At 43.3% G+C, this 27,703-nt stretch overlaps 1 protein-coding gene across 6 annotated transcripts in view; it reads right to left on the bottom strand.

The window, feature by feature from the left end:
- Positions 1-27,703, bottom strand: part of CDK14 (cyclin dependent kinase 14) — a 1,910,605-nt gene that overhangs the window by 283,384 nt on the left and 1,599,518 nt on the right. For all 6 annotated transcript variants that reach the window (XR_011199184.1, XR_011199185.1, XM_069211609.1 and 3 more), the window contains one exon: positions 10,438-10,577. Coding sequence is in view for 4 of the 6 variants with exons in the window: in XM_069211609.1 (XP_069067710.1) it covers positions 10,462-10,577 (116 nt within the window). In the remaining 2 variants the exon portion in view is untranslated. The remainder of the gene's footprint in view (positions 1-10,437; positions 10,578-27,703) is intronic.

Below are 27,703 nucleotides of genomic sequence, written 5' to 3'. Positions count from 1 at the left end.
TCCGATCCCAAGGCCTCAACATCGTCTCCTATGCAGACGACACTCAGCTCATCCTCTCTCTCACGAAGGACCCCGCAACCGCTAAGACCAAGCTCCACACCAGACTTCAATCCATGGATGGAAGCAAGCCACCTCAAACTGAACACGGAGAAGACCGAGATCATCTTCTTCGGCTCCAACAGATCAGCATGGGCTGACTCCTGGTGGCCTGCCACTCTGGGGTCTGTCCCAACGCCCACCACCCACGCACGCAACCTTGGCTTCATACTGGGACTCATCGCTCTGACACAGCAAGTCAACGCCATCTCATCCTCATGCTTTAACACCCTTCGCATGCTCTGCAGAACCTTCAGATTGATCCCCGTAGAGACCAGAAGATCGGTCACCCACAACATCGTCAGCAGCAGACTGGACTACGGCAATGCCCTCTACGTGGCAACAATGGCCAAGCTCCAGAAGAAACTTCAGCGCATCCAACGCCTCAGCACGACTCATCCTCAACCTCAACCTCCATCGCCACAAACACATCTCAGCCCACCTCAGAGACCTCCACTGGCCCCCTGTCAACAAAAGGATTGTCTTCAAACTCCTGATCCATGCTCACAAAGCTCTCCAAGATGGCAGACTGCCTAGCTCAATGAGCGTCTCAACTTCCACATCCCAACATACCAGCTCCGCTCTGCCAACCTCGCCCTCGCACCCGTCCCCCGCATCCACCGGACCACAACTGGCGGCAGATCCTTCTCCCACCTTGCTGCCAAAACCTGGAACTCCCTCCCCCATCAACCTACGTCTGACCCAGGTCCTCGTGACCTTCAGGAAGCACCTCAAGACTTGGCTCTTCGAGCAGTAGCACCCCCTCCCCAGCGCCTTGAGACCCTTCCGGGTGAGTAGCGTGCTTAACAAATTACTGATTGATTGATTGATTTATTGCACAGGAAATTTCCATGTGTCGCTTGAGCCACTAGACTTGATTGGGGGCACTAGGAAAGTAGGATATGTGGGCCAGGTTTTTTTTGCAACACTGAACTAATACTTCTAGTCACTGAAGTAGACTCTAAAGGTGAAATTAAAACCTTTGACCATTTTAGGTCAAAGCCGAACAGACAGGGCAGCTGTTTGGTTGTGAAAAGACTTCTTGTGGGCATGCTGAAAGCTTCCCTGAGAATCATTACGCCTATTGCTTACCATTAGCTTTGTGGTTTGTAAATCACATTTTCTGGCTTTCTATTTGCTGGCTTTGTTTTAGCCTGTCTAACATGTCTTCATTCCTCCTGAGGATCTTAATATGTTTACCATCGCTCCTTGTATTCTTCCACAAGTCCTCACTTTCTGTAAAGAGTCCTTTAAATTGTGTTCTTATCTTGTCACAATTGCTGTGCATCCAAAACAGGGGTCAAATGTCAGGCTCTGCCTTCCAAGGGAGCATGGTGTTTACTTTTCTTTTTCTAACTTCGAAGTAAGAGGTTTTATGTGGCAATTTTGCTGGTAATGGAAAATAAAAGTTTTTTTTTCTAGCACACAGCAAAATTTAAATGTCTGTAAATAAACTGCTAAGAGTTTCAGAATATGTCCGAACTAGAAAAGCACAAATGAAGTACATTTTTGGTAATTCGGAAGTCTAGTGGAAACCAATACGATGAAAACAAATAAATACACTAGGAGATGCCATTTCTACACATAATTGTTTGGGTCGCTGTAAAGTTTTATCAGTAAAACTGTATGTGCAAATGTAATGGTCATTTCAATGTATCCACTCCACTCCACTTTACGCCAATCCACTCTACTCTGCACCACTCCACTGTATGGCACTCCACTCAACAGCTCCACTCCACACCACTCTATGCCACTTCACCCTTGGCCACTCCACGACACTCAACTCCATTCTATGTCACTCTACTCCACTCTATGACACCCTGTAGGAGGCTGGCCTGGTTTGTAGTGGTACCAAGGGGTACTTACACTCTGCACCAGGTCCAGTTATCCCTTATTAGTGAAGAAGAGGTGTCTAGCAGCTTAGGCTGATAGAAAAGGGTAGCTTAGCAGAGCAGCTTAGGCTGAACTAGGAGACGTGTAAAGCTCCTACTATACCACTGGTGTCATATGCACAATATCATAAGAAAACACAATACACAGATATACTAAAAATAAAGGTACTTTATTTTTATGACAATATGCCAAAAAGTATCTCAGTGAGTACCCTCAGTATGAGGATAGCAAATATACACAAGATATATGTACACAATACCAAAATTATGCAGTAATAGCAATAGAAAGCAATGCAAGCAATGTACAGTCACAATAGATTGCAATGAGAGCACATAGGTATAGGGGCAACACAAACCATATACTCTAGAAGTGGAATGCGAACCACGAATGGACCCCAAACCTACGTGAGCTTGTAGAGGGTCACTGGGACTGTAAGAAAACAGTGAGGGTTAGAAAAATAGCCCACCCCAAGACCCTGAAAAGTGGGTGCAAAGTGCACCTAAGTTCCCCAGAGAGCACAGAAGTCGTGATAGGGGAATTCTGCAAGGAAGACCAACACCAGCAATGCAACAACGATGGATTTCCGGACAAGAGTACCTGTGGAACAAGGGGACCAAGTCCAAAAGTCACGATCAAGTCGGGAGTGGGCAGATGCACAGGAAATGCCAGCTGTGGGTGCAAAGAAGCTGCCACTGGATGGTAGAAGCTGTGGATTCTGCAAGAACGAAGAGGACTAGGAACTTCCCCTTTGGAGGATGGATGTCCCACGTCGTGAAGAAGCTTGCAGAGGTATTTCCGTGGAGAAAAACCGCAAACAAGCCTTGCTAGCTGCAAGGGTTGCGGTTAGGGTTTTTGGATGCTGCTGTGGCCCAGGAGGGACCAGGATGTCGCCAATTGCGTGAGGAGACAGAGGGGGCGCCCAGCAAGACAAGGAGCCCACTCAGAAGCAAGCAGCACCCGCAGAAGTGCCAGAAAAGGCACTATGAAGAAGAGTGAACCAGAGCTCACCCGAAGTCACAAAAGAAGGTCCCATGACGCCGGAGGACAACTCAGGAGGTCGTGCACTGCAGGTTAGAGTGTCGGGGACCCAGGCTTGGCCGTGCACAAAGGAAATCCTGGAAGAGTGCACAGGAGCCGGAGCAGCTGCAAATCACGCAGTACCCAGCAATGCAGTCTAGCGTGGGGAGGCAAGGACTTACCTCCACCAAACTTGGACTGAAGAGTCACTGGACTGTGGGAGACACTTGGACAGAGTTGCTGAGTTCCAGGGACCACGCTCGTCGTGCTGAGAGGGGACCCAGAGGACCGGTGATGCAGTCTTTTGATGCCTGCGGTTGCAGGGGGAAGGTTCCGTCGACCCACGGGAGATTTCTTCGGAGCTTCTAGTGCAGAGAGGAGGCAGACTACCCCCACAGCATGCACCACCAGGAAAACAGTCGAGAAGGCGGCCGGATCAGCGTTACAAGGTCGCAGTAGTCGTCTTTGCTACTTTGTTGCAGTTTTGCAGGCTTCCAGAGCAGTCAGCGGTCGATTCCTTGGCAGAAGGTGAAGAGAGAGATGCAGAGGAACTCTGATGAGCTCTTGCATTCGTTATCTAAAGAATTCCCCAAAGCAGAGACCCTAAATAGCCAGAAAAGGAGGTTTGGCTACTTAGGAAGGAGGATAGGCTAGCAACACAGGTAAGAGCCTATCAGAAGGAGTCTCTGACGTCACCTTCTGGCCCTGGCCACTCAGAGCAGTCCAGTGTGCCAGCAGCACCTCTGTTTCCAAGATGGCAGAGGACTGGAGCACACTGGAGGAGCTCTGGGCACCTCCCAGGGGAGGTGCAGGTCAGGGGAGTGGTCACTCCCCTTTCCTTTGTCCAGTTTCGCGCCAGAGCAGGGCTGGGGGATCCCTGAACCGGTGTAGACTGGCTTATGCAGAGATGGGCACCATCTGTGCCCATCAAAGCATTTCCAGAGGCTGGGGGAGGCTACTCCTCCCCAGCCCTGACACCTTTTTCCAAAGGGAGAGGGTGTAACACCCTCTCTCTGAGGAAGACCTTTGTTCTGCCTTCCTGGGCCAAGCCTGGCTGGACCCCAGGAGGGCATAAACCTGTCTGAGGGGTTGGCAGCAGCTGCAGTGAAACCCCAGGAAAGGTAATTTGGCAGTACCCAGGTCTGTGCTAGAGACTTGGGGGATCATGGAATTGTCACCCCAATGCCAGAATGCCATTCGGGTGACAATTATATGATCTTAGACATGTTACATGGCCATGTTCAGAGTTACCATTGTGACGCTATACATATGTAGTGACATATGTATAGTGCACGTGTGTAATGGTGTCCCCGCACTCACAAAGTCCGGGGAATTTGCCCTGAACAATGTGGGGGTACCTTGGCTAGTGCCAGGGTGCCCACACACTAAGTAACTTAGCACCCAACCTTTACCAGGTAAAGGTTAGACATATAGGTGACTTATAAGTTAATTAAGTGCAGTGGTAAATGGCTGTGAAATAACGTGGACGTTATTTCACTCAGGCTGCAGTGGCAGGCCTGTGTAAGAATTGTCAGAGCTCCCTATGGGTGACAAAAGAAATGCTGCAGCCCATAGGGATCTCCTGGAACCCCAATACCCCGGGTACCTCAGTACCATATACTAGGGAATTATAAGGGTGTTCCAGTATGCCAATGTAAATTGGTGAAATTGGTCACTAGCCTGTTAGTGACAATTTGGAAAGAAATGAGAGAGCATAACCACTGAGGTTCTGGTTAGCAGAGCCTCAGTGAGACAGACAGTCATCACACAGGTAACACATACAGGGCACACTTATGAGCACTGGGGCCCTGGCTGGCAGGGTCCCAGTGACACATACAACTAAAACAACATATATACAGTGAAATATGGGGGTAACATGCCAGGCAAGATGGTACTTTCCTACACACCCAATGCCACTTTACTCCACTACACACTATGCTACACCCCTTTATGACCCTTTACTCCCCTCTACACTTCTCCATTCTACAGCACTCCACTTCACTCTACATAATTCCATCCTATAGCACTCTAAAACACTTTACTGTACTCTATGCCCCTCAACTCTAAGGCCCTCCAGTCTATAACATTCTACTTTACTCCACTCAACATCACTCCACTCTATGCCACTATATACCACTCCTCTCTATGCCACTTCATTCTAGGCCACTCCGCTCTATGACTCTACTCCACTCTATGCCTCTTTGACTGTACTCCAGTCTATGGCACTTCACAACACTCTATGCCCCTCCAATATACACCCCTTCACCATACTCCACTTCTCGACACTTCAGTCTATGACACTCCACAACATTCTATTCTTTGCTAGTTTACTCCACTCTATGGCACTAAATGCCACTCCACTCTATGCCACCCCACTTTTAGCCACTCTACACAACTGTACTCCACTCCACAACCTTCACTACACTACACCACTCCATGACCCTCTACTCTACTCCACTCTATGACACTTTAATCTACTCTACGACCCTCTTCTCTGTATCCCTCCACTCTACTCCAGTCCATGACACACTACATCACTTCAGTTCAACACACTCCAGTCCACAACACTTCGGTCCACGACACTCCGGTCCATGATACTCCACCACACTCCAGTCCATGACACTTCACGACACACCAGTCTACGGCAATCCACAACACTCCAGTCCATGGCAATCCACGACACTCCAGTCCATGACAGTCCACTCGTCACCACTCTAGGACACTTCACTCTTCACCACCGTATGACACTCCACTCTTCGCCACCGTACGACACTCCACTCTTCGCCACCGTACGACACTCCACTCTTCGCCACCGTACGACACTCCACTCTTCGCCACCGTACGACACTCCACTCTTCGCCACCGTACGACACTCCACTCTTCGCCACCGTACGACACTCCACTCTTCGCCACCGTACGACACTCCACTCTTCGCCACCGTACGACACTCCACTCTTCGCCACCGTACGACACTCCACTCTTCGCCACCGTACGACACTCCACTCTTCGCCACCGTACGACACTCCACTCTTTGCCAGTGTACGACACTCCACTCTTTGCCAGTGTACGACACTCCACTCTTTGCCAGTGTACGACACTCCACTCTTTGCCACTCTATTCCACTGCACAACACTCCATCCTTTGACAGTCCACACTATGACACTCCACCCTATACCGCTAACTTTTAGCCATGCTGCATAGCAGCCACACTGGTGTACAACATGGATAATGCACATTGGCAAAGCCAATAGCTTTTGCATGGGTGATACCTATATGATTTGTCAATGCTTGTTTATTTCTTAATTTGCTTGTTGGGAGAACCATACGACTCACTCTTTTAGAGATCAGTGCAGAAGGGATACTTAACATCATCTTCCAACAGCAGGCCTTAAAATAGAACTTTATATATGCACCCATCACAGTCCAAATATGCACTCAGCAGCATTACCATCATTTACATGCCAAATAAGGAAATACATAAGCTATTTGATACAGACCTCCTAGGTCATCCCCTATAAACACACCACTTATTGAAAGTGATTTTCTCACCTCAACAAAACCAAATCAGATTTGCATACACAACTGAAACATTTCAAAAGTCATACCGCAGACTAATGAACAGCCCTGGGATGCCATACTAGTGACAGATATGGCTCTGTACAAATACTATTTAAATATAGCACTGTTTTATGTTACCTTAAAGCTTTCAGAAGAGTTAATGGAGAACTTATCTTGGCTTTTGAGCCCTTCCTAATCTACTCTCCTTTAATTTGGGTCAAGTGGCATTGCAAAACACATAGCATGTTGAATAATTGTCATTGCCTAGCACATGTATGCAGACATAGCAGTGAGTGGAGACTCCAACACGAGTAAAATGCTAAATAAAAGACAGAGGGAAAAGTGGCAGTTGAGGTACTTAATAGTATGATATGTCTGATAAATCAGGTATGTAGAACAAGACACAAGAATACCTCCACGAAAATTAAAACATCAAAAACGTCCCTTAGAACGAGAAAGTAGCAATTTCTCAAGGACAAACCACTTGGTGACAGTCGGTTCCATCTGTGTAAGGAACCCTGATGAAACCAGGACATTTTTCCTGAAACAGTACTGTGTCCGTCTAAATAAGGGCACACCTAAGAATATGGGCCATTTCCTCTTTTTGAAATCATGACTATAATCTCCGCAAAATCCTGTTTGTCTGCAGCAGGTATGTACAACGAGAGAAATGTAAGGCTTTTCTTTCAACACAAGCTTTATCTTAGCTCGGGTTAGTACCGTTCCTATGGACCATTTTGCCACTCACTGTATTTCCTTTCTTTCAGAATGATTTGACGAGCCATTGCCAAGGAACCGTCACCAAACGTTACAGATACAAGTGTAGGCAGCTACAGCTGACTGATCATGTATGGTATTCATCAATAATATTTATATGAATTAATATTATCATTTTTATATACATGTTCTATCACAGGTCTGCCGTACATTAGAACTTTGAATAATATGTTGTTATACATAGTTTTGCAAGGATTTGACCTTTGATCTACATTGTGTACCATTCTGAACTCTGAGCTTCCAATGCGCTACGCTTTCTTATGCTGCCTATGACAACTAAATAGCAGGTGGCTGCAAAATGAATTTGTCACCAGTAAACCTGAAAATAATGGGTCACCTTAGTGCCAAGCGTTGATGGCACGGCTCAAGAGCAATGTAATCTCTTGGCATGGTGGCCAGAATTGTTTTCTTTCAACTGAGCATTTAAAAGTTGGTGTTTAGTATGTGTTCTACAGGGATCGAAAATGAGTGAGGTGTGTGGTTCTTCTGAAATGCAAACTTAGAAATATATATATGTGTGTGTCTATGTGTGTGTGTTTGTAGCACACATCTTGAATACATAAGCAATAGCATTTCATTAATAACTTTCTTACCGTAACATCGACTCACAAACCTAGGTCAGGTTAAAGCATAGGCCGCATCTGCTTATTTTATATTTAAAAAATTAAATTAGCTGGCTAAGCCAAAGAGAAGAGATAGTTATGAATCTAATGTACACAGTATGAAGAGCAAAGATCATTATTCTTAGCCGTCCATCAACAAAGTCTACCAGGAACGTAGACATGCCATCATCACAAACTCCTCAAAAACAAAAGGTAATGCTGAAAATGTGTTTAACTATTGATTTATATCACACCATCCTAATCTTGCTAAGGCAGTAATGATCTTACACATTTCCTTCAATCTTGAGGCCAATGACCTACTGAGTAACTATCAGTCAGAGGAACCTTGGAGGATTGCCACTCAGTCCATGCTTAGAAACAATAGGGAAGAGCATCTTGCTGCCCTTTATTAATAATATGAGCGAGCAGTGAACAAACCAGACCTCTCAGCAACATTTGACATTATCAGCCACAACAACCTGTGGAATCTTCTTGCAAAGTTTGCAGCAACTGAAGACATGGTGTAAACTGGCTTCTATCTTCCCTTAGAAACCAGACTGAATAAGTCAAACTGAAATCCCTTTCACTGCTATTACCTGCAGAATTTCATAAGAATCAAATCCTCACTCACTCGGTTCAATGTCTACAAGGGAGCTTTGTCCAAATGTTTTAACCACACCTCATCCATTGGATTTATGTGGAAGACAAACATCAACTTCAATCAGGAAGAGAGATCCACAGAACGTCATCAGGTCAACAACTGCATAAATCAAGTTCATCACTGCATCTACTTTAGGAGACATAACATGGGGAACCTAAACATGGGGAACCTAGACATGGTACCCCGGGAAGCCGCTGTCCTATTTACCCACCCTAAATCCATAGATTCACCTCTATTAGAGCCCTAAAATATTCAAATTAGGTGTATTGTAAGGTACTAAGCTTTTCTTTACCTCACAGACAATGAAGTCATGAATTTTTTTTTATCACATGTGTTAGTTTCGTGCAGTAATACCGTTCCTGTTTATTTCATTACATTTGTGTTGCCCATTGCTATGGTGTGTTTTAAGGAGAATTATCACCTGTGCTTACCTTCACTAAGGGCTCCAGCATTGAAATAGATATAGATGTTCAATTTTTCATATCTGTTTCAGTTTTCGTTTAAGCAGTAAAATTCTGATCCATTTTCAATGTAGTAATTGCTTTTGCTTAAATAGTACAGTTCTATTTTCATTGACATAATCTCCATACATCATGGTGTTTTGGTTTTACAAATGTTCTTTAGTGAAGATTAATCATTGGGTGATGCCAACAGTGAATGTTGCAAAACATTTCAAATGGTAAAACACCCAAGTACCTTTTCCAGAAAGGCTTTAGAAGCCTTAGCGCAGAACCCAGAAGCTGCAAAATACAAAGACATCAGCACCGATTGTTTTTGCAGCCAGACAAAGAAACACAAAAAAACTGTCACAGGTGTGAGCCTTCAACAAGGCCCTATTGTCTTTTGGTAAATGTAGCCATTGTATTACCTCACTGAAAATGGATCAGTATTGCTTCCTCAAGTAACATTGGCGGAGAAGGAGAAAAAGTTAACCAGCCTCATTGATACAGGTAAGGTATTCCATAACCGGGGAGCATGGTCTGAGAAGGGCTGAAAAGCAGAGGCTCTTTTCTTCACGTATGAGATCTGTAGGCAGTAATTAACTTTGGTTGTAACCGAGAAAGAGACACGGAAAATTTATTATAGAGGTATTTTGGGGTATTAAGGTGTAATGCATTGTATGTAACTGAAAAGTGTCAGCAAGAGGGTTTCAGCTCATTGAGTTCAGGAATATGGATAACAAATGACTTTATATATGGCTCCTTCGGGGGATGGATGCTAGTAGCAAAGTGCTTTTGAGTGTTTCTTTCTTTTTTGTATGAGAAGAGCTGTGGGCCGGTTAGTGTCTTACAAAATGTGGATTTCAGTCAATGAGATGGTGTAGTTTATGTGAGTGGATAGTATTGTTGAGTACACAATATATTCAATTGATGCAAATGTAGTAACCAATGAAATTGTTTCAGTTTTTAGATTATGTTGTTGAAATTCCTTTGGCCAGCAATGAGACAGGCAACAGCATCCACACAAAATATACCTTGGAACTTTGGGTTAGTAAATTTTTTAAAGAGTAATTTTGATAACTGTGAGATATAGGCACGGACTCTCATTGAGGTAGTTGCTCAATCATTTCACCTTTTCACGTTCCGAGGACAACAGATTATTTTGTGATAAATTATATCTATGTCAAAGGCAGGCAGGGGTAAAAAAGGTAATTATTATAACCTTGTAAAAAAAGAAAAAACACACAGCAAAAAAATCCTGCATGCACACATGTTATTTGAGAACATAAATACTTTGAAGCCACGGAACCTGCAGCAGAGAGCAACAGTTTGGCTGTTTTTACTATTCCATCACCTTCTAAAATGCATGTACTCTTTAGAAAACCGCCCTTACCTGCTTTTCTCTATTGCGTATTCATCAGTGCTTCATGCTTGATAGTAGTTTCCCATGACTATTGTTTCTCCCAAAAACCTTCATGCTGTCACCAGCCTCTGGTTGTAGTTTCACATTTGGTACAGTAAAAATTGATGCCACTATGAACAATGAAAATGTTTCTTAATACGGATTCATTCTGTATTATGTATGCCAAATCAGAGCAGAATTCATGTACCCTTGAATATAAGACATTTTCATAAAGGTCAAAGATGTACCACAAGCAATTTAGATCAAGAATACCATCCAATAAGAAATATTCAATTTGCTAAATATATATCATTAATGTATACCACCATTGTGTTTATTTGTAATTTGAGTTCAGCTATGCAATGTTATAATTTTACACATATATATATACACACGTGTGTTTATGCTGACATTGGTGCAATGTCCACATCACCTTACTGAGACATTGAGGACTGTTTAGCTTGTGATTTAGGATATAGGAACCCCTTGCATTAGCATATTTACCAGATTGCCGACACCCTTTGTAGACCTGACTCGGTATGATCCCCCCCCTACAGATCCCAAGGGGTTACATCCCGCTGAAGACAAACAAGTATAGAGCTCCTATCACCTCCACCCATGAATTGAGAATTGGAGTAATTGAACAACACAACGTAATTGTTGGGAGAAATTATTGTTAACCAGATTTTGTTTGGGTAGTATAAGAAGTAACCCCAGTTTTCCTTCGGGTCTATTTGAGTCTATCTGCACACTGATATGCCCATGTGATGAATCCTATATATAGACACTGGTGCACTTTTTATTTTTCTATAGAATTCAAAGCCTTGTACACAGTGTTTGTTAATTATTGTTACTAACATTAATGGATTTTATACATGTAACCCTGCACTTTATTTATTATGGATTTTGAGTAATCCTACTGTTCGTAACGCCATAGGTTACCTAAACTCTGCAGTGTGTTACTAAAAATCTTTTTTTAATTTTTTATTTATTTAATTGGATCAATAATCTTTTTGAGCCTGCTACTATCCTTATTGGACCTTGGGATGAATTCTCCATGCAGACAATGATGTAGTGTGTATTTTTAAGAAAATGTCAGAAATCTTTTATATTGTCGTTTTATTCTTGAAATTTATGGATCTCACAAACATGCACTTAAATCTTACAGATGCTGAACAATTGTATAGTTAGTACTCCTGCATTTTGTTTTACAAGTCTGTAGTGTTGTACTGTAACTCCTTCTAAGAAGTCAGAATAGATTTATTGGTGGCTTAATGATATTTATAACTTGTAATTAATGCCATTTTTAAAGTTCTACTTTAATGATGAATTATGAACAATCTAGTAAAGGTCAATTGATATGATGGAGTGAAAAGCAATATACTTTTTTTATTACAGTTTTAGACTGTGGGGAGGGGAGTTGACTCATGAGCAGACAACTCAAGAGTGGGTCCTGTTGGCCATTCTCACCTTCAACAATTTGACAATAAGTACCATACTACTGCTTTCAACTGAGGTGAAATTTGATTCATGCTATTGTGTTTTTCAGGTATAAGAGCTATAAGCAAATAGATTTAACCAGAACTTAAGTGCATGGGATTTAATCTGTGCAGTGATATAAAATCACATCAAGTTGGCTTTGGGTGCATGGACCAAGCTGTTTTCCTTGGTAACTTGATAGTAATATGAAATATGTGAAACAATAACCAAGGATTTCTGATATTAATTGTGCCGTTCTATAGCAATATTAATAACACTGGGCTACATTTTTTGCATAGCATATGTATGTATTCTATGACAAATCAGTTACAAATTTAGTTATGAATCAGCAAATGCAAACTTGGAAAGCCCCTGAAATTCATCAATGATGGTATGTAACACCAAAACTCATGCAATTCACTATGTGTTGCTCTTAATAGGCAACTTTATTTCCTGTGCCATTGACAACTGTGGATTTAGCAAGATGGGAGGGATAGTTTAAGATGCACATTACATATCAAAACTGGTGAATTTCAGGGGGTTTCCTGGATTGAAATTGCTGACCCATAACTAACCTTTAACTGTCTTTCTTGTGGCTGTGTGGCTTTTTTAGGATGAACTTCATTCACCAGCCATGTACACACTCAGAACAGCATATGGCCTTCAGCCATTTTTAGAGGCCCATTCAAGAGCAAAGGCCAGCCCCCTCCGACCCAACGTTTTTTGCTTAGAAATCAGGGGTTTGTTGCAGGGCCTGACATTCACCCAGATATGTGTAACCTGCCTATGCATCCTTCCAGATTTTCTCCTTGTCCATAGTCCGTTTTTATAAAAACAGCAGCCCTTTCATGAAAATCATGATTTTTGGCAAAATATCATTTTTAGAGATACAAAATTAAGGCTGGGTGATCATGACAATCAAGATTTAACTGTAGAAAACTACCTCTTGGTCCTTTTTGGCCTTAGTTTCCCCACTGTTTTATGTTCCCACCACTCTTGTATGGTCAGACACCTTTACTAGTGCCTGACTTTGGTGTGGAATCATTTTGGCACACTACAAAAATCATAATTATGTACAATACCACAGTTTGTTGAAGGTAGAAAAAAATCATTCTTTTCATCAGAAAATTATAGTTGTCAAAAACATCAAACATGAGTATTGAAATGGCGATTTTGGAAATCAAAATTGTAAATGAATAGTCAAGATAGATCAAGCAAAGTGTCAACCCTTTGAAGAATACTCACCATTTTTTCAAACACTAATATCTCAAAAACTACTAAATAAAGCTCTACCAAACTATGAAAAGTAAGCTGAGTGAATATCTACTTTCATGAGAAGTTTGTCATGAATCAGTTCAGTGGTTTAATTGCAAGCAAAATCTCCCATGAATCTAAAATGGGAAAAACACACCATTCTGCCCCCAACCATTTTAACTTTTTCCCCCCTGCAAGGGAACGCTTGAAATGTGGTATGCAGGACTTTATTTGCATATGCTAGGCAAGTGGCCAACAAATTTGGTACAGGTCAATTTAGGTGGCTCAAAGTTACCTGGTAGCTCCCAGGTTTCAGGTGGAAAGCAGCTCCTTTATAAGGAATACTCTACAACACCACCACAAGGGAAATGAGATCAGCCACCAGCTCACCACCATCCTCAATGCCTTGATAACCATGGTATGGTCACTTTTCCAGAAGCCTGGAAACACAGAGAGATCAGACCCCTCCTCAAGAAACCCTCTGCAGACCTGAGCAAGCTTCAGAATTATCACCTGATCTCTCTGCTCCCTATCAAAGTCCTGGGGAAGGCCATCAACCTCCAAATCAGCGAACACCTGGAGAAAAAAATACTGCTAGACCCCTCCCAATCAGGTTTTGAGAAAATTACAGCACTGAGGCAGTTCTGATTGCCACAACAGACAGAATCTGCACCCTGCTCAAATGAGGAGAAGCGGCCGCCCTGATCCTGCTCGATCTCTCCATCACCTTTGACACCGTCTTGCACCACACAATGATCAACCGACTACACCAGATTGGGATCACAGATGATGTGCTCAGATGGATGGCTTCCTTCCTCACGGGACACACTCAGAGAGTCCACCACCCCCCCTTCACCTCACAGGTCAAGCACACTATCTGCGGCACCCCCCAAAGCTCCTTCCTAAGACCAACACTCGTCAACATTTACATGACACCATTCGCAGACATTATGAGATCGCACAACATAATCGTCTCCTTCACTGACAACACACAGTTTGTCCTATCTCTCAACAAACCCCACCATGACGAAGACCAACTTCCACAACTGTATGAAGAACGTACCCGTCTGGATGAAGGACAACTGCCTGAAGCTCAACACAGACAAAACGGAGGTACTGATCTTTGGCAGACACTCAACCCTCCGGAATGACACCAGGTGGCCAGCAGAGCTCGGACACACCCCAGCAGCGAAAGATCATGCCTGCTACCTCAGCATCATTCTCGACAGCGAACTGTCCTTGAAACGGCAGGTCATTGCCATTTCCTCAGCCTGCTTCCACACACTACACATGCTCCACAAGATCTTTAAGTGGCTCCCCATCAGCACAAGATAGACAGATATGCGGGCCCTCATCACCAGCCAACTGGACTATGGCAATGTCCTCTACGCTGGCACCACCACCAAAGTCATGCAAAGACTCAAGACGGTCTAGAACGCAGCTGCCAGACTGATCCTCAACCTGCCCAAAATAACCCACATCACCCAGCACCTGAAGGACCTCCATTGGCTCCTGATCCAGAAATGATGCCACTTCATGCTCCTGACCCATGCCTACAAAGCCATCCATAACCAACGACCCACCTACCCTAACAACCGTCTCCACTTCCACCAACCGATCAGGATCCTCTGCTCAGCACACATTGCCCTTGCAAAGATACCACGCATATGCTGCTGCCACGCCGGAGGACACTCCTTCTCCCACCTCACCGCCAAAGCCTGGAATGCCCTCCCCCCTTCATCTCAGCAACAGCACCTTCACTGACCCACTTCAGAAAGGGAATGAGAACCTGGCTTTTCAAATGAATTATACCAAAAGAAAATTAGGGATACAAAACTAAGGAAAATTATGTGGTCCAGTGCATCAATCTCCCTACATTAACCTATAACTGAAGTAAGATGCACTGTTCCCAAAGAACGGACTCCATTCCACCAATTAGGGTAGGGGGTCTTTTCAGTCACCACATGCATTAGTCTTACAGGAACAGTAGCCCTCACTCACCATTGGGTGACATTCTTAATCATCGGGCCATGGTCCACCTCAGGCCGGCACTGCAATGCCTGATGGGACCTACCTACTAGTGGGCTTTTGGCCAGAGATCTTTTTAAGAAAGAATGCCGGTAGTGAGTGGAGGTGAGAGGGGCTGGGAAAACTGCTAAAATTGACTAAAGGCACCCAAGAAAACTATCTTTAATACAACCTGGCACCCCTGTCAAGGTTAAAAACAAAAAAGAGGGAACTACAGAAAACAATGATCTGGTTCCCTACCAACAACTAAATGTATGACAACCACTCTAATTAGAGATTTAGATATTATGGAACTGTGTGTGGGTATTCCCTACACTACAGAACTGCAAGTTGTGGTTAACATGTTTCTCGCCTAATACAGTCACACGGATCAGGTGGCGGTTCTTCAGGACCTGTTTGTTGTCCCTAACCCTCACTAAGAGAGTAAACAAACTCTACTCCTATTGCCTATGTAATAAATAAATGAAATCTTGCATTGGACTCATAAACCTCTGAATGTGAAGACCCTCCTAGGTCAGGTACATGGGCCCCTTGGGGATCGCATGGATTCTGGCGGCTCTTCTATCAAGACAGTTTAACTGAAGAGCGCCATGGTCAGTCTGACCAACCCCGACATTCATGCTCACCAGGTAGGTCAGACTGACCATTCAGAAGTTTATGATTAGTAAATCTTGGGAACTACCAGAAGGGTTCCCTTCTTCCTTTTTTGCATAATTGATGCAGCACTCTAAGGCTGAAAGTGTGTGGGAGCAGCTTTTGTAGGCCCGTTTGTCTATCTCCAAGAAGGACTTTGTCAAGTGCGATGAAACATATAAATTGTCTTCTATTTTAACAAGCTCAACTCTTGGATCCATGACCTGTAGATCTTTAGACTTTAAGGATTCTTAAAGATTAGAAGGCTATCTGGATGAAATTCAACCTGCGCTTGGCCAGAAGCTATACCTGCAGTTTAGACACAGACTTTGCCCCTGCGTATGTTCACCAATGATTGGAGGAGCAGGGGCACTGCAGTGGGCTCAGCCTGCCCTGCTTGTACCCTGGCAAGGAGACAGAGGTCCTTTTGTCGGGCATACATGAAATCAAGATCTAAATAGCTAGTCACACTTTGTAGGAACCTAGGTATACTGCAGTGCCCTAAGGCACTAAGGATTCCAAAAACAGACACACAAAAATCAATCGTTTTTGCTGTTTCCAGATATTTATTTATGTCTTGGTGCATCAGGAAAAGGTATGTGTGACCGTTTCAAAGGCTTAGCCGGGCTATCAATTTATAAATTTGTAGTTTTTACTATTTACCTATCTATTTATTTTCTATCCTATAAACCCTATTTGATATGGGTGTACGTTTTTTAAGATGTTTGTTGTGTTGTATTTCTATGTAGAGACTTGATTTAAGAATTGTGCAATGTATAGTGATTTTTATTTGTATGTACTTTTATGGCTTCGAGCCACAAGTTATTAAACAAACAAACAAACTTTAAGTAACAAGGCAAGTTGTTCCATAGTTGGGGGTTGAGAAAATGAAAGGAATGGCCACATATTCATGCACATTTCACTTGAGGAAGAGTGAATGGAAGTTGAGAACTGTACCAAAGATTTAGCAGGACAATAGCATTTGAAGCGTGAAGACACAGGGGATTTATGGTTCTGGCAGAAAATCCTGCAGCTAAGACAACAAACTATGAAAAACACTTGCTGTTTAACTGGAACCAGAGACTGCTGGTAAGGGACTGAGATACATGAACTAAGTTATAGCATTTACAAACTAAACAAATATAAAGTTTTGATTTCTTTGAAGTCTGAAGATTAATGAATCTGGCAAGCCTAAATATAGGATGTTGGTATAGACCAACCTACAATAAACACAGGAAAGGAGCAATTTTTTTATTAATTTATTTGAGAAGCTCCATACCCTCTACTTCTGTACAAATGCCATTAGGTTTTTATGCATACACCCTTAGGTTTTTCTTGAGGACCCCTCACCCACCAACCTAGTTAGTGGCAGGCTTGGGGTCCCACCTGAGACATCTAGCATGTCAGGGGTGTGCTTCAATGCCTGAATACAGCAGAGCATTTTTTTTAAATACGTTTCTCAGTGAGAGAAGTGAAGCTAACATTTTCTTACGGGTACTCACCAAATGATGTAATTTAATCATGGTATCCTTCGACAAGGGTTAAAAACAGTGCTTGATGTATAACGATGCGACTATGACCTCTTACATCCTGATTTCAGGTTGGCATGTTTCTCCCATATTGTAAGCTACGACTGGTCAGTATGGTTTTCGTCAGGACCAAAAGTTTGTGTGCGCGCTAAGGCATGCGACAATCACACAGACCTTACGATCTTATCTCCATTTGAGATTAAGCTGGTCTGTGTCTTACTCCATTTGAGTCTTTGTCTTAAGGTGACTATTTTCACCATGGATGCTCCAGGGGGTCAAGGCCTGTATCCACACATTAGGCAAGGGAAATCACCTGTAATTTTACCTATATTCAGCCACCTGAGCTCTGCATCTTCTGAAAATGCCCCCACGGAGCATCCATGGTGAAAATATTCACCTGAAAACAAATATTCGAAAGCAGTAAGACCAGAGATGCAAAGTGTAATGGGTAACAAGACTCCCGTCCTGCACTAATCCTCTAAGAACACTGGTTACACATCAGTGTATTAATATGTGAAAACAGTCACTGCTATTCTGGGAATAACAAGATTATTTTTATGTTATTTAGATGTGATTGTTACATGTTACACCAAAAGCTGAATTGCAAAGGCTCCATAGATCAAGAAAAGAGTACTTGAATGACGCTGTGAGGAATAAAAATACTGTAAAAGAAATTCTGCTTACAACCAGAATATCAAGACTTGTTTTCTTATATGTCTCAGAATAACAATGACTGTTTATTTCATAGCACTCAACAGTCATATGACTCAGACTACAGGAAGAAACACGTTAAGAATAGCCACATTCCACCTCACAGCAAAATCAATGTATTTGTATGACAAACAGCCATTCATAGACCGCAGGGAACATTTTATAATATATCTGCAAAACCAGAATTAATAAAACTTCAGAAACACCTATCACGTAGGCAAAATAGGACCTTTGGTGAAAAATTATGTGTACGCCACCTATATAATACCAATATTTACCCACATGTAGCTAAATAGTACCTTTGATGAGGGGTAATTTAGGAAGTCAAACATGAAGACAAAAGCCTTACACAGTCAATAGCTTACTTGGAGTTTTCTGCCATGTTGCTGTAGTGAACCTGTCCTTTGATTTTTTAATATGGAACCACAAGGTGGACTGTGCCCAGTGCATGACCCCTGGCCCTCCCTCCCCCCGAAGATACACCATCCCCAAGCTCTACACCTTTGACCCCGGACGCCACAACAAACACTGCCACCCCGCCGACCCATGCTCTACGTTAGGACCTTTCACTTGCATCCCCTGCCACTTCACCTGCCATGGCCTGCACACCAGCCCACCAACCAGCCCCACCCTGAATACACCACTGATATCACCTGAACAAAAACACCAACTGGCACGTGCCCTTCTCAACACACGGTCACTATGCAAGCATTCCGCTGAATTATGGAACCTCATCGCTACACTCACACCTGGCATCGTATTCCTCACTGAAACCTGTCTCAACCCCACATCCATCCCACATATTGCCACACCAATCCCCGATGGATATAAAATCACTCACCAGGTCGGTATCAACAAGCCAGGAGGAGTAACATAGAGACCATAGAGTGCACCACCACCACTGACAACACCGACACTCCCATGGAACATCTCAACTTCAAGCACCTTGGCGATCTAAATTTCCACATCGACCACCCCAACGACAACAACACTGTACACCTCCTCGACGGTATGAGCAGCATCAGATTGACCCAGATTATCCACGAACCTACACACACCGCTGGACACACGCTGGACCCCATTTTCACCTCCAGCAACAGCGTTAAATACAGCCAGGCCACAGAACTCACATGGACCGATCATTCCAACGTCCACTTCAGCACTCCAGCCCACGCACTCACGCACCTCCACCCCCAAGATGACCAGCGCCCCCTACCAGAGGTTGAACAAAATCTCAGAGACCTGCTGGGCAGACACCCTCAACACCTCCAACCCAGCTACCACCACCGACCTCGAACAGGGAGTGAAAAACTTGAATGCCTGGATCACAAATTACGCTAACAGCATCATCCCCATCAAGAGTAACATCCAGAGGTGTGGCCATGATGGCGCCCAAGACAGACGCTCACTAAGGGAGCTCCGTGCTGGGACTAAATCCTGAAGTCAACCCATGAAAAACCACAACAGACTACGCAGCTGCTAAAAGAACCACCAGCAGTGTCTGTCCAAACTCCTTATACCCAGTGGAAGACCACAGGGCCACGGGTGCTGGAGACGAGGCCTGCCCGGGATGCCCAGAGCCCCTCCTGCGGGCCCTGCAGAGACAAACATGGAGGACTGGACCCGCTGGACGACCAGGGAGGCCGCAGCTCACCCCCTATAGAACCTGTCAAAAGGGAGGCCTCGGAAGGGGAGAAAATACAACACCCACCCAGAAAGCAACAACAGTAAGTGAAATGATGAGGCAGCAGAAGCGGGCGGCCTAGAGACCACGCATGGCTCTGGAAGAAGGTTCCCATCAAAGCGCAGGACTGCGAGTGGATCTGCCCGTCGGGATGGAGAGAGACTGAGATCAGGCCCCTCGAAAATTAAGGAACAGGTGGGCAGGGTCGTAATGCCCGGAGCCAGCCGTGTAGGACCTGGCGGAATGTATGCCGAAGATCAGGCTAGCTGGAAGCCCAGAGGGTGAGGGCAGGAGCTGCAACTCACCATCCACTATAGAAACATAGGACACCCCTCATCCACCTGGAGGACTGAATGGCCAGCTGTAGCAGTGAGACGGAAGACAGGCGGAGAGACTGAGAATTAAGGCCTTGACCCGCCCACCGAGAAGGGGAGCAACATGTGCCCCTCTGAAAGAAAACAGAGGGGGCTTGAGGTATGGGCCTGGAGAGGCAAGGCTAGACACTGAAAACAGAAGACCTGGTGAGTGATCAAGGGTGGAGGGGAGGCGGCGGGGATTGAAGTAGATTGGGGAATTCTCTCCCAACTGAGCTCCAGTTCTTCCACTGCGACTCTCCCCTCGCCCAACGGCAGCCCATCACCTTAGCTAGGGGAGCTTTGATAAGTATATGGAGGAGGTGGGGACCCAAAACGGTGATTAGGAGATAGCAGTAGACATAATCTCTCCCCTTGACCACTGAAGAGCACTGCTACCCACCGGAAAGAGGCCGATGACTCTGGCGACTGGGTGGTGCCCCTAACTCTCCCCTGGGATACGACAAAGAGTACAATGAGAAGGCAAAAAAAACTCCTAACAGACAGGAGCCCCAAACTGGACCAACAAGGGGCACGCAGGCAAGAGAGATGGTGCACATCTACACTGCTGCCACTGACACGTTGAGCCAGGTACACAAGATATCCGTGGGGACAGTTGGTGAAAAGGAGGTGGAGTGAGGGGGAAACCGGTGGTAAGGACTTGCTAAATAGAATCAAGGATGGGGGTACTGCTAGTGAAATAGTCCATGACAAGGATCCGTAACCCCCTAGACAGGGCAAAGTGGACAAGTATATCAAAATCAACTCACTGTGTTTTTCTTACAACAGACCAAGAATCACTTCCTTAACAAGGGGGCCTACACCACTGTTGCACAGGCCGCTACACTTCGGGTTCACAGGGAGTAGCGATACTCATTATTAAAACCCCTCCATTCACAGTTCAGAAAACATGGGCAGATCGTAATGGAACTTACATAGCAGTCAGGGGCTTATGGGGGAGATGAGATGTTACACTAATTAATGTATACGCTTCCCCCAGACTAGAATGCGAGACACTGAGTAAAGTGACTGGAATAATATTGGACACAGACTTCCTGTTGCACATAGTTGGAGGTGACTTTAATTATGTAATGTTGTCAAGTCTAGATAGGTCACAGTTAGCCCCAGAGCCAAGGAGAAACACACCACTAGCCAACTTTACACAAACACTGGGTCTTACTGACCAATGGCGCAAGAGACACCTGCAAGATCATAAATATTCTTGCTAATCGGCTACCCATAAAGTCTTCTCTCACCTAGTCTATGTATTTGCCCCAACTGGGGAAGTTACCGGAATTATCAAACCTGACTAATTGGCAAGAGAAATCTAAGATTATTCAAACTACTGATCACCCTGGGGCCACGGAAATGTAGACGCCCCACGGAGTGGCGGTTAAAAACCTGGGTGTTGAAAGACGCCCAGGTCACAAAAGAACTTAGAATAGATACAAAGCGCTACTTTAAAGAAAACAAAGATTCCGTAGATTTGGCAGTGACGATATGGAAGGCCTATAAAATGGTAATTAGGGATAAAGCCCAGAATATAATAGCGAATAAACGAAAAAGAGAACTGAATGAATTGGGAACCATGGAAGTGAAACTACTGGCCTTGGAGGGGGACTAGGACCAAAACAGGAACCTCAAACACTCCACACCCTGGTTATCCTCCAGTACTGGGCCCTAATGGGCTACTGGAAGAATTTTTTAAGAGACCATCACCTCACATTCCGGAATTCCGAATGGCCCTCATGATCTGGTTGCTCAAATGAGCCTCTGGGATCTGCAAGTGCCTAGATACCCTATGAAGTGATTAGCTGCGCTTTATAAATCCTGATTGGCTGAATGATTGATTGATTGATAGATACACTGTCCGGGATTTCCATTTACATCAGGTCCTATCCTCACACATGCTGAATGTGTCCTGTCCATACTCATGATCTACAGGTATTTCTTGACATAGGCTAACTCAGCCTGATAAATACTGACTTCACCCCAATTCCTCTGTATTTTCAGTGGAATCAACCTAATATGTGATTGTTTTGAAAGTCTAGTAAGATAGGAGCAGAGCCAATCACCTGATACAATGAAGGGAGGGGAATGCAAAAGATGTTCTACTTTAAAATGAGGGAATCCCATGTTGGCCCAAGGAATCTTCCATTACAGAACACTTTCTTGACTGAACCCTGCACCCTGGAATCTGGTCTATAAAGTGTGAGCATTTGGCTAGGGGTGAAGAGTATCCCACTGAGATTTAGTCACTAACTACCCTTCCTCGAGTATGAGTACATTAACTTCAGACTGTGGTATACCTGGCCCATGCAAAGGCATTGGAGCTCAGGCTGAGCAACCACGGTATTTGTTAAAACCTAATTTTGGCAGGAGGGTCTGAGAGACAGGCCTCCCCTAGAAGAGCCTCTCACCCTCCAACAAAGGCTAATGAGGTGACTGAGGGCACTAGGGGGGCTGGGGGCTGAGAAAAACACACTCTAAGGGTGCTCCTATGCAAGGAGTAAAATCACCCACCTTCGTTCCTGACTAGCACACTGTTTCTTTGACAGGCAACAAAGTGGTATTTGCATATGGCCTTTAGCCAGTACCGCCCACAGCTTCCCACCAGCAAAATCCACCATAAGACGCTAGTTCTTCTCTTAAATTCTAATTTTAATACCCTTTTTAACTGCACAGAAGCACTCATGCACACTGATTATAAAAATATACAAAATGAGTAATTTATGCTTAATAGTGCAAGAAATGTAGATGTACAGGCATATACGTACATGTGTGTGTGTGTGTGTGTGTGTGTGTTTGTGTATATATATATATATATTTATATATATATATATATACTTGTTTTGCTGTTTAATAATTATCTATCAAGCGCAGAGACCGTATAGCTGTAGCTCAGAATTTCACTGTAGGCATTTCCAGGCCCTTCATTTAAAATATAATGATTGCTCATCTTTATTCTCCCTCCCTTCAAAAGGTTTCACTGCTCCTGATGTTTAACGTTATGCAAAGACGTGTTTCTGCCAATGAATATCGCCTTATGGTTATGCTTCTGCAAATAACCTGCTGTGAGCTGATAAAAGGATTAATGCAGCCAAAATTCTTAATCTGTGAAATTACAAATTAAATTCTCATATTAAAAATACCACCCTGAGGTATTTTTTGTGGTTTTAATTCCCCTCTGGTGTTCTGCATATATTGTGCGTGTTAATGACTAGCAGAAGCCTCTCTCTGTTGGCAGCCTGCTGCCGAGTGATAATGTGTAGGCATTTACTTCACTGATACAGCTGGATTAAACCACTGACTGTTAAAGTAAGTGGCGACTGGGCAATAAATCCACATTAGCTGGAAAGCAGTACTACAGAATTTAGATTTCAGAGGCTAAAATCCTGACTCGAGTAAATTGTTCAGTCAAATGGGATTGAGATATCACTCCTACAAAATAATCCGAACTCCTCTCCAAAGTAGATGGTGCGCGCAAACATTAATTAGGGAAATCACTTTGGTTAATACGAGAAAGGCATCTCCATGCATCATTAATTAGCATCAGGCGCCTTTTCAGTTCCACTGGCACAGGGCGTTGGCCAGGATGCTGTAGGGTGGGATGGTTAGAGAAGGAAGGCTGTAGAAGTTTAAGTGATGGGAACAAAGAAACAAAGATATGTGCCAGCACTGTCTCCGTATTTGATGAATAGGCCTCTGGTATATAAGAGGTAAACAAGGGGGCAAGTGCTTAAGACTCTCCTGAGAAAGTCGTTTTTTTAAAGGTCTTGCATACATTAATAATTATTAAGGAGTTTAAGTTTTGAGGATACATAGGACTGCAGGAAATAACTATTGTATGATGTATCAAAATAGGTGTTAACACTGTCTTAAATATATTGTGTCGGTACCAAAAGTGGAGAAATTGTTAATCTTTGGGTGCCCTATGCATAATGTACTGCAGCATTTTCATGAAACAAAATGCATTGGTTGAAATCCTCCAATATTGCATCGAAAGAGTGAATTTCTTCATTTGCATGTGCGAGACACTCAAACAACTGAGTTTTGCATACATTTCCTACAAGCCTTCTGAAGGCATTAGGTCACTTGTATAAGAAAACTGAAAAACTATGACCGTAATCACGTAGAGACGCGGTAATTGTATACTCTATTAAATTAATTCCTTTTCAAAACTTCAAAACTACAAATTCACGTTCCATGCAGACACCATATTGAATCTGACTCGAAATGGCAGACAGGCTTAGGTCAACTGTTGAATTTGGTACTCACTGGATCACATCGATTGAAAAAATGAAGAAATTCCTTCATATCAGTTTTCCGTTTCAGAGACATAAAGGTGAACAAAACATAGTGGTACTATGAGATGGCATATTCAGGCCTTTGAGAGCCGCTTTGAGCACTAAAGTCTGCATCTATATTTTTTCGTGACAGAGTAGGATATACAGAAAAGCTTCTGGGACTGAGGCTTGCTTAAAACGGCATCAGGAGGATTTCCATGTCTAAAAGGAGCATACATTCGCACCAATGAGGACGATGTCAGCAAATCCAGCTACGGTGTTCCAGCGTGTTGCCAGACTTCCGGAGCCTGGGGGTTTAACATTTTATTCCTTCGAGCTACGCATTTTTTTGGAAAGGATGTAAATACTTACTATTATTCCAAGTGTAATTGAAGACATCTGTAGATCAATGGAACATTGGAACATGTTCAAGGGATGTCATTTGTTTTATGGGAGGAGAACGCGAGAACTATTTATTAATAGCTGAAGAATTCATAGTTCATAAAAGGATGTTCAAGTCGTTTCTTGTTACTTTTCAATGCCATGAGTCTACCAATTCCTGCCCATTGTTACCGGGCTTTTGAACAACAGCGTTTTCAAAAGTTATCTTCCCTAAAGATATTTGTGGATGTCGCGGTACAGTATGTTGCGGCTTAATAACTCGATGAAAACTAATTAGAAAAGATCTCATGAACCGGGTAGACCTCCCAGTACTGCGGCTGACAGTTGCTAGAGATTCCTTAGCTAATGGATTTTTGGAAGAATATAACAACACCCAAATATAACGAGCAGCAACGAGCAGAACAAACCCAAAACAGGCAACCTTCAAACTTAAAAAACTGAGTTCAGCCTTCAACCTAGTAGTGCATTTTACAATAACAATCATAAGTATGTTTACTTAGAACATATATCCAAGTGTGCATTTATTACACAATGCTTGGAGAATCCTCTGTGATGTACCATCTGTCCAATTGGAAATCGTTCACATTTGAACTAATAGATGCTAAAGTATAAAATCCATAGGCAAAAGAAGCACGAGGTCTGTAAAATGGACCAAGTATTCTTTCTTGAACACTGATTTCCGTGCCCCTTATATATTTTCCTCTCTAATCTTTTCTCACTATTCGTAATTTTAAAAGAACTTGAAATTAGGGGCTACATGTTCGAAGCCTTTTTGCAGTCACAATGAACCTGGCCATTTGTGAAAGCAAAATAGGCTTTTTCTAATATATCTAACCTAACTTGTGATTAGATAATACATTACTGAATCCCAATTTGGGTTTGCGACCTAATAACATCCCTCCTAAAGACTAAATCATAGTAACATGTAATAATGTTTTGCAATTGATATGCCCCAAAATGGAAGAGATCCCTTTGGTGTATATCTCTAGAGTTTCAGAAAAATTTACACAAAGGAAATCTGATAATGAAAGATGCCCCCATTCATTAAATGCATTATTGTCAGTTGCTATTGACACTAATTTATGTTACTGACTTGAGAAGAAGCATACAAAGTTATTAAAGTCAAAAGAGTACTGCAGGTGCATGGGTGGTTCACCCAGTGATCTTGACTTAACGCCAAATGAAGATCAAGTCCTCATCATCATGAGTATTTGGTCTCCAGATGAAATGAAAGTTTTTGACACCTCACAGATGTAGAAAGGTGAGTTCAAGAAAACCCGTTTTAATTGGTGCGGCAAAAGCAATCAAACATGTATACCTTTTTTTTTTTAAATAAAGAACAGGATTTTGAAACATTTGATGGCACAGCATTCAGTTTCTCAGACAACGATGCACTACCACATAAACAATCATAAATCATGAAGTTTAATAAAGGAAGCCATAACACCGCAACCTGCAACTCAGCCTCTTACCAGGCTACCCAGTTTATACTACATCCAGTGGGCTACCATCTATATTGCTCAGAAGAGTGAAATGGCTAAAATTATTTTTATCTGTATGTGATGAAATCATATTTAATGCCCAGAGGGAGACCCAGATGATGGAGACTACTGAGAAGGCAAAGCAGGAGCAACTGACCGATAATCTGATACAGTTGCTGAATAGAACAGAAGAGTGGAAAAGTATAATGGGAAATAAGGCAACACACTGTTGTAAACCATCAGAGACGTTTTGCCATTTTTTGACAGTTTCAGAAATTGCTCTGGAAAGCCACTATATTTAAAGGTCGATTCGTACTTGACAGTGCAGCTGTCTGGTTTCGAAAGGCATCTTGTGGGCTTACCAGGAGCACAGAGGGGCTTGCAGCCCACCCATTGCTTACCACTGGTTGGCATTCATTCTCATTTGTCTGGTTTCTATTCAATGGTTGTACTGTCCATCTTGTGTCTATACCTCCTCTGGAACATTTTCAATTTACTTGTGTCCTTTCACTGCTCACATGTAGGGAACTGCTTTGTTCTTTGTCTTAAGAATTTAAGAACATAAGAGTGTATGTTTTCCAATTGTCTACTCAGTGTGCTTCTCTTTCCCCCATCCACACTCAGTGTTGCAATTTCTCATTCTTGGGCTTCTTCCAACCCGCTTTGTAATGTAATTGTGTGCTTCTCCTCCTCTGTTGCTTTCTCACCCATGTGCTTTTCTCTTCAACTTCCACTTTGCCCAGCTTTTCCCCCCTCTGTTGCGCTCTCACCCATGTGCTTTTCTCCTCACGTTCCACTTTGCCACCTCTCTCACCCATTTGCTTTTTTCTCCCCCACACTCCATGTTACTCTGTCATCAGTTTGTGTCACCCTACACGTTGCTTCCCTGATCTGCATCCCTTGTGTTGCTTCCTCCTCCCGTGCCCGTGTTGCTTTCGCCCTCCCTCCCACTATGATGCCTCCTCCCCTCATACTACTTCACCACCATCCTCTTTAACAAAAGAAAAACCCTTTAGCAAGTTTTTTTATTTACAAATCCAACTCTGAAAAAAATGCCTCCATCATTTGCTGGGCACGCGCATGTGTGATGCACGCTGAGAAAATGAGGCGGGCAGAAGACTAATAGGCTTTTAAAAATGTCTTTAGCCATGCTGCACAGCCTCAGGGATGCTGTATGGCATGACTAAAAACCATTGACAAAGCCAATAAGCCAATGGGTCCCAAAGGTGTGACCTACTGACTTGAACAATGCTTGTTTTAAATCATGAATAACTACTCACAGTTTAAATAAAAATATATAAACTGTGAATTACAACTCTTTGCAACTTCACATAGCCTTATTGTTGTTTAATATGTTTAAAGGAATCAACACTGTTTTACTTTTGTTCTAATGTTTATCTTTGTAACTCAATTTAAA

Source organism: Pleurodeles waltl, chromosome 10 (genome assembly GCF_031143425.1).
Source record: "Pleurodeles waltl isolate 20211129_DDA chromosome 10, aPleWal1.hap1.20221129, whole genome shotgun sequence".
Lineage (NCBI taxonomy): Eukaryota > Metazoa > Chordata > Amphibia > Caudata > Salamandridae > Pleurodeles > Pleurodeles waltl.
The sequence above is the reverse complement of the archived record's forward strand: the minus strand, read 5'-3'. Positions and strand labels throughout refer to the sequence as shown.